The 8,918-nt window shown below is 38.3% G+C and overlaps 1 protein-coding gene across 1 annotated transcript in view; it reads left to right on the top strand.

The window, feature by feature from the left end:
• The first annotated feature begins 4,765 nt into the window (after nt 1-4,765).
• si:zfos-80g12.1 (sestrin-3) overlaps nt 4,766-8,918 on the top strand; it is a 17,911-nt gene continuing 13,758 nt past the window's right edge. Inside the window, exon 1 of the mRNA XM_017707062.2 lies at nt 4,766-4,947. Coding sequence (XP_017562551.1) covers nt 4,882-4,947 — 66 coding nt within the window. The 5' untranslated portion in view covers nt 4,766-4,881. The remainder of the gene's footprint in view (nt 4,948-8,918) is intronic.

Here is an 8,918-nt window from a genome sequence, read left to right as displayed (position 1 = left end):
GGTTTAGGACTTGTTATAGATATATATCATCGCTGTCCAAAGAATCAGGTATCTTCAAGATGAAAACTTTGTAGGAGAAGGCAAAAACATTCTTTTTGGGAACATTTGTACATTCACCATGTAATATTTAAACATGTGAAGGACATCTGTTCTACTCAAATTCAGTTAAATAAAGCTTAAAAAATATAAATACTTTGTTTTTGGATGGCAACGTATTTTAATTGTATAATAACTGTATTATTGACAAGGCAATGCAAATGTTTTCAGTCGGTGCAGGAAAATGTTTGCTTCTACTCAGTGTGATTAGGATTAATTAAACTCTTACATTTCATCAGATTACACTGGTTTTATGTACTTGTGTTCGGCTACTCAAAAGCAGTTTGTGTCCGTATAAGCACCACAGGCTGACATGCTAAACTCGAACACATCACAGTTATTGTAAGATATATCGGTGAAATGTATCCAAAATAACCCTTAACAAGAAACAGAAATCAACAATACTAAACCAAAACTCTTTTGAATCAGAATTTACTATTAGTTTCATGAACTTAAAAAGAAGGAAATTGTTTAACACTTTATTTGTTTACCATACTATAAATGTTGAGTATGTTTTCTTTAATTCAATTAATGAATTTCAACTTTAATGAATAAAATTAATGAATAGATGATAAGTTCCCCAAAAAGTTATTTGATAAGGCTGACCAGTTTACATAACATTTAGAAAAAGGCACGCGAGTGCATTTAACTACTTAAGCCCTGAGGAACCCATATGCAAGTCCATAGTTCTTCCCTCTCATAATTATGACTTTGACTTATATATTAATAGACATTTCTGGACAATTAAACGTAGCATCTGAATAATAAGTCTCATGACTAATTGAATTATAAGCCTGTGATTGAAAGGGTTAATGTTGTGTTTTAGTCTATTAAAAGTTAAGTGTGTAATTGCCAATGGTTGTCTCGTGGATCTTGGTCTGGAGAAAACGAAAACAACCCCAGTTTAACTGAGCAAAACTGAATGAAGTCCAGATAGTAAGTCCTTTTCCTAGACAACGGCACTATTCATTTGAGGTCAGCAAAATGACGGAATTAGTCCGGGCAGAAAATAACAAGAGCCAGGAGGTCCTGTGTTAAGAGTCCTGTGGGAAACAGCCAGTGTTTTTAAATCTCTAATTCTGAGCAATGAATCTGACCTCAATTGAAAACAAGTGATATTTTAGATAAATGTTTAGACCAGACCCCCAAATACACCTGCAGCAAGAAATCAAGTCCTCAAAAGCTGTAATTGAGAAACACTTATTTAAAGTGCATTTAAAACTGCTTTTACCATAGACTGAGGTATTTACACATTGTTGCCTTATTTCCACATTAATGTGTGGGTTTGTTCTGACATTTCAGTTGCAGGGTGAGAGACTGACCATTGCTTCTACAATAAAACTGTCCATTGCTTCTCTGGTTGTAAGATTAATAGCATTTGCTTGAGGGTCAAGGCCAATAATAATACAGAGGAATCAGTTATCTCCTGCCAGGTCATGCTAACAGAGTGCCGTTTTGTGCAATAATTCAATATCATACCATAAATACATTACCCAGTCCTATTGTTTTCTTAGGCCTCTACTCAGCTGTGGGATGGAATTACAGAGAGACACTGTAGCCTACCTATAATGGATTTCAAGGCAATAGTCCTGACCTTTGCCTCTGCTTTTCAGCTTTTATATATAGATTCATCATCTCTGAATTTGTAATGTATTACATTTCAATTAAATAATGTATTAGAATAGTTAGGCCAAGACATTGTAAATGCTGTTAACAATGTTTGAAAGCTAAATGCTATGATTAGTATTATGCTAATAACATGGTCCAGATGGGTCAAGCTTTCGTTCAGAGTACACAGTGCACACGTTTTTAGATCAGCTTGTTCCTTTAATACCTCCTTCCCCCTGTGTTTCAAATTCTGAACTCGCCTTGTCAGTGAAGACTTGAGGGGGTGTTAGGTTTCAGCAGAGGTTTTTTAAGTTGGTTTTAAACTAACCAGCAGAGCTGCTGTTAACACAAACATTAGTAGCTGTTTAGCAGACTCAATGTATGCCATATATTCAGTAAAACAACTTGACATTACAGTACAAAAACAGAGCAGTTTTGTAGCAGCGCCAGAGTGAGATGTGTTTTCAGACAAGGGCACCCTAAATTCTAACTGTATTTTTTCCTGCTACACACACACACACACACACACATGTACACACAGAGCTTTGGCCTCATTCAAAATAACCTTTTCTAAAATCTGTGTTTTCTGAAATCTTCTTTATTTCTTACTCTTATTTATTATTTATCTGCTACACTGAGAAAACCAAGATAGCCTGCTTGTGATAAAATGAAAACTGGTGGAAACTTTTGTCTTAAATGTGACATAATCCTGACAGTCAATATGCTACGAACTAACACTAGCTAAATAAACAAATAAGTCAGCATTTCTCACTGCCCACCTGCTCGAATATGTCCTCATCCTCATTAATTAGCTTTCTCATTCTTATCTCAGTGCCAGCCTGCTTTTTTGCAGTTCTTGCTGCTGCTGTCCTTCTTCACGTAATTCATGTATAAAAATTGCTACTTTGGTAATACCAAACATGTCACAAACGCTGTAGAGTGCTGACTGAGCACTGAATTTAATAGGCTAATCTCTGCTTATTAGAATTTCTGTTTCACCTTAAATAGTGCAGCAGTTACAAGGTAGTGCCTGTACATGCATCTGAATGAAACTGCAACTTTACTTAAAGCCGAGTTGGAGATGAGAATAAGAATCTTCAGAAACTTCTGCTTCATCTAATCTCAAACTCAGTCTAGTTACAATCAGCAAACCTGGGTTGTACTACTGATGTAGGGCCACTGGTTTAGCTCAACAATTAATACAGATAATATACTTAGATGATCCATTTATGATTTGTCTGAGCATTCTTGTGCTTATATGTTTGAGTTTATACATTAGCTCATGGTAACCTACCCAAAACACTACTGGCCCACTGGGAATGCTCCCGACTCTCCTATTTACCATTCCGGTATTGGTTCGTAGGAGGCTAGATTCGTCTAGCTAACAAGTTGTCAGTTTTGTTAATGTGCCTTTTTTAACTCTGCATGCTGTGCTGAATTTGCCTCCTATCTGAAGGTATTTGCTAGCTCACTAAAATGGCAATAAGCAGTAGTGGAAATGCCTTGCCAGCTAAATATGAATGTCATTGTTAAAAAAATGTCTAGTTACCATCAAAGATGCATCGTCTGTTTTAGCAAGACATTGTAGTCTTAGATGTTTTATGGACTACAGATTAAACAATATAGACGCTTTTTTCAGTCAATGTCCAAACAGCACAAAAGATCATAAGAATAGTTAGGCTGGAGCATTGCAAACGTTGCCAACAATGATTGAAAGCTAACTGCTATCATTAGCATTACATAAATAATATGGCTAAGGATGAAAGATTCATTATTTTAGTATTGAAATCGCAGTTTAAAACGGTGCAATTTTCAAATCACAAGAGCTGCTTTTTTATTTCATCCTTATAACACAGTGCTTGTAAACTGCCTGTAGATAAGTTAGACGAATCAGAGGCCACCAGACCTTAATGTGTTGTGACATCACAGCCACAACTTAATGACTTTTTGGCACTCTACATTCAGAGGTCAAGCCTCAAGCCAGAAAGTGTAGATATTTTGGTCTTCTTGACAAAAACCTAAATTAATAGAAAAGAATTGCAATTTAAATAATAGTTGCAATATTAGTAAAAAAAATCATTATTAGATATTTTCTCCAAGTCATTCAGTCCCAGTTGGGACTGGCTTTCACTTGTTGTACGCCTTATACACATTTTTAGATCGGCCTGTTCCTTTAATATTTTACCTCCTTCTCTCTGTGTTTGCATCAGCATTTTGGGCCACCCTTTCTCTCTGCAGGCCGAAAAGTGAGGACAAAGCTGAAAATGAAGGCTTTCTGCATTGTGAACTAAATCAGTGATGTCATTCATACTTTATACTGTACACATATTGCTGACAAATAAATAACTAAATCCATAATCCACAATTTAGTCTGCTCTTGAGTAATAATTCATCTTTGTGCGTATATCTGGTTTTTAAGTTTGATCTAGGTAATTAATAAGGCCTTTGTGAGCTGAGGTAAGTATGTTAAAGCAGAGAAAACCTCAAAAAAACAGCATGGGATTTCCAGGCCTTGGATCGAGGATCACTGCTTAAGGAAGTACAGTGGCCTCCACATTTGGTACCATTATATTACCTTATTATCGTCCTCTTTAAAATCACAATAAATAGTGTTGCCAGAAATTATTACTGAAAAAAGTTGTTAAGTAAACAGTTTAAGGCCCACTAAGTTGATTTATACACACACTCAAAGGTGACATTCTCTCACAGTCATTTATAAACACTTCAAGATCAATTATTAAACATGCGTATTGTGTCTCTGTCAGTTAATTTAACATATGCATGCACACTTACAGACAGTAAAGTAAGCACAGAACAGATTATTTAAGATTTAACCTCGTCTATGGCATTACATCATTGGAGGCTGAGCCACAGCGCCTAACAGGCAGGTACTTTTCCACGTTATGATTGGCCCAGGTCTCATACACACAGCTGTGGGCTCAAATGTGAAATCCGGTCGCTGATTTGTCAGACACGCCCCCTCTCCGCTTAGCCCCGCCTTTCTGACGCTCTGATTGGACACACTCTCTCAGTCCCCTCAGTCTGCCGTTGTTCACCCAGTAATACTGCAGCTGATGTCCGGACTTGTAGATTTCATAGCGGCTCGGCTTTTGTTAGCGAGTTGGTTAAGACCAAGAAAGACAGAAGAGCCGTATTCATGCACTTACAGGGAAGAAAATGATCATCTGTGCGAAGAAAATGGACTATCACCTCGGAACTCCGTGTCAGCTTGTCAAAAATCAGGTACGTTAAGTGCGTTGAACCACGTAAAGTCAACTGAACTCCAAACATTTTCTAGCTAACGTTAACTAACCAGCTAACCTGCCTTTTTCTCAGGTGCAACTTAGCAAGCAAGCTAAAGATGGAGCTGGTTTTAAGTCCGTGTAAAAGTTAACCGTTCTCGATAAGCTTCAGAACTAGCATGAGAGTTCAGTAGTTGGTTTGGTGTCGTCCATTCATTCATTCCTTATTTACTTTTAAAAACAACTAAACGCGTTTATCTCTTTTAAGAAGCCTGACGTCTAAAATGTTACTTTTTTCTATCACGACAGCCCCAGCTAATGTTGTACACTTATCCAGTAATATTTTTGCTGAACTTTTAAAAAGTTTGTTGTTAAACGCAGCCAGACGATTGAAGTCAAGACGTTTTGTCGGTAGCTAGCTACTGTTAGCTAGCTGGCTAATTAACTTCCCTCGTAGCTGCAGTCAAATCCTGAACTTGCCTCGACAGTGAAGACTTGAGGGGGCGTTTGGTTTCTAGCTAGTTAGCTAACCAGCAGAGCTGCTGTTAACGCAAACTTAACATCGCATTAGTAGCTGTTCAGCAGGCTTGTTACGTTTTGCATGTTTAGTAAATGTACTAAGCGTCGTAGTGCCAAAACAGATCAGTTCGACGCAGTTAACGAGCTGTCAGTTGTGTTAATGTGCCTTTTTTCAAACTCTGCACACCGGGCTGTATTTTCTGCCTCATATCTGAAGGTATAAGCTAGCTCACTGAGATGGCAATAAGCTGTGGTGTAAATGCCTAGCCAGCTAAATATGAACGTCATTGTTGAGCAAAGTGTCTAGTATCCATTCAAGATGCATTGCATGTTTTAGCAAGACGCTGTGGTCTATTTTGTGGAATATTTGCGGTCTAAAGACAGAACGACACAGACATTTTTTCATTCAGTCTGAATCTCCGTAAGTGTTCTGCACAAAATGGGGTTTTGTACATTAGCGGTGCTTTGCCTTATTACATTTGGTGCATTTAAGAAACAAAGGCAGAACTGAATGAGAAGGCTCCCTGTTAACGTTTTAGATTGAAGTGTAACGTAACAGCTACATTTTATTCATCATCGAGAAGCTCAAGTTGGATTTTCATTCACTCTTGTTTAGCCCTATGATTTACAGCCTCGTTTATCTACCGAAAGTCAAAAATGACCTCTACAGCTAGAAAACTGTGTGAGGAAACTGCCGTTTTGTTGCCGTTGTTTGAATGAGCATTGCCTTTCGCTACCCAGCTCTTTTTTTGGCGATTGATATGGAGCTGGTAGGCTGGACAAATAGAAAGGTGTCCGTCAAGATCACTAAACCTGAGCAAATATAGCTTATCTAACCGCCTACCGACCCTTTCTCTTGTAAAGCTGTTGTTTTTTTGTGCGTTTTGTTTTCCAGTTGTCTCTATTGTGTGGCTCTTTTTGTTAGCATTTGTGTGCTGTGATGCTGATGCACTGCCAATCAAAGTTGTTTTTCTCCTCACTTGTCTGCAATTGCGTCGCACCGCCGAGAGGGGTCGTTGCGGACGCAAACTTCCTCAGCTTTCAAAGGAACAATGGATGCATGTGTCTTTTATTAAACTATCTGTAATTTTCCTCCATTTGGTGTCCTTTTCTCAGGCTCTGTTTGTTCTGTTGTGCACCTTATACATACCTGTGGCTTCTGCTCTTTTATATTGCAAATCCCAGCAAAAGAGAATACAATCCTACGTTCATAAAGGATGAAGTTGACTTTTCTTTTGACCAGAAAGTGCCTTTATCTTTGACATAATGTAAAACGCAGCCTCTGTGCTGTTAATAAAACACAGGACGCATGGACACGTTTGGCGTTGTAAACCTGCTGTTATCAGATGACTCAACGTGTATTTCAGACACAGTGTCAAGCAGTTCATTATATCGGTCATTCCAGAACGACTCTTCAGACCTCGCAAGTAATCACTGGAAAGCATGGCTAAAGAATATGGAGGAAAATGCTACTGAATACAACACTGGACATGGCACATGATGTGAATAAATAAAATTACTAGCCAAGATACAAAATACTGAACTTAATTTGATTCAGAATTAGACCAGAGTCAAATATCCATTGTAAATGATGTTTGATTCATCATGGTTGATTGTTACTCGTCATTCAAATTGCAAAATCAAGCCACTATAGTATACATGGGCATAAAACCACATGTGTGTTTTTAAACAATGCACTGAATGCGTTCCACCCTGTCTATGTGTGGGTCTGCCTGCCTGTCTCTGTCTCCATATGTGGCTTGGCCTGTTTGTCTGTGCGGTGCTGGCCTTGGTTTCGTCCAACCCCCAGCAAGCTGCAGCTGGCTGTTTTGTTCCCCTCCCTGGCTTCAGGTTGCCGAGCCAAAAGAGTGTTACCACTGTAGAGAGAGGTTTGTGTGTGTGTTTGTAACAGCGGCAGGGACACTTGCGCATGACAAGGACTGACCCCTCCAGGCTCTCGGAGAATGCAGATTGAATATGTCATGCAGCTCTTATTCTGTCCACTTCCCCAGTCATTCACTGCCTTGCCAAGATCATTCACAGGCATAACAGATTTGAATAATAGTCTAATTATCCTGATTATCTCAGTATTTCTCCATTCATTTTCTATAATTTCTGTCTTCTCATGCCTAATTTTATACCTTTACCATTTGCCACTTTGTAGTTTTTTAGGCCTACACTAAATTTGTTTTTATGAAGCACAAAACACAGGCCTGGTCATTCTTTTCTCTTTGGGCTTTGCTTGGCCCTTTTCTCATGGCTGGCATTTTAGATGCCACATGTTCAGAATCTGCCAACATTTTGGGTTCTGCTTTCAGTTTTTCACTTGGTAGGTCAATAATAATTGTATCTGCTAATTAAGGTGCTTCTTTTAAATGACAGTCTTCAAAAGTAGCCTGACCAGTGATACTAGAAATTATGTCTTTTTACAGGCACAGCCACATTGTAAGGTCTCATTTCAAATGTCCCTGCCTGGATGCATTCAAATGTATTCAAATCTAAACAGTGTTTGGTTTGTCCATGACTAGATGGATATGAATACACTCCATAGACTTGCTGTGAATTTGCTCTCTCTTTGAGTATGCAAGTAGGCCAAAGCATGTGGTATTAAAACTAAGTAAAGTAGTCATAGACACCATTAATTGATGAAAGGAGTCTTGTTGAAAAACATAGAGGAATTGTTACTTAAATATCTTCTTATAATGAAGAAAATACCAACTTCATCTAAACATTCAGCTGAATTTTAGAGGGACTTGCCAGGAGGATGTGTGAATGGCTTCCTGTTTCGTGTTGAGTATGGGTAAGGACATGCCTGTGCATGTTGCTGATGGCCATCAGGGGTGTGCTACTGACCGTGAATAGCCACATTTGACACTGAATATCTGGACTGTGTAGTCTTCTGAATGTGTTTAGTTATTTTTATTATTTATTTTTAATAATTAGCTATTTTTAGTTAGTTACACTGGTAAATTTATTATTTGGGTTGCCATTTGTGCCCCACTGCTGTATATGATGTACAAATCCTTTCCATTGATCACCTTCCTTCTTTGAACAGTTATATTTTTAGCTCTGTTATAATACTTAGGTTTATCACATCATCAGCACGCAAAGACAAGTTTTACTGTTTTGAAAAGTGAAAACAAGTTGAATGTAGCTTAATTTACAGTAGCCTGTTTTTCTGGGTCGCTGCAGAGAAGCAATGGACGTGGGTACTGGGCCCTGTGACATGTGATCTATTTACCAGCGAAAGTGCCCCTGGTGAGTCCCAGAGGAGAATGGAGTTTGAGCTGTTATGAGAGTTTGAGGTTGGCTTCTTGTTCCTTCATTAATGGCTAGCTCATGTGTGCCTCACTGGCACACCGCTTGTAAGTTATAAGAAATTAGCCTCCAACTTAATCGAAACCTTATGTGATATTGCCCTAGTGTTACAATTTACTTTCACATATGGGTCTT

The sequence above is a fragment of the Pygocentrus nattereri genome, chromosome 8 (genome assembly GCF_015220715.1).
Source record: "Pygocentrus nattereri isolate fPygNat1 chromosome 8, fPygNat1.pri, whole genome shotgun sequence".
Lineage (NCBI taxonomy): Eukaryota > Metazoa > Chordata > Actinopteri > Characiformes > Serrasalmidae > Pygocentrus > Pygocentrus nattereri.
The sequence above is the reverse complement of the archived record's forward strand: the minus strand, read 5'-3'. Positions and strand labels throughout refer to the sequence as shown.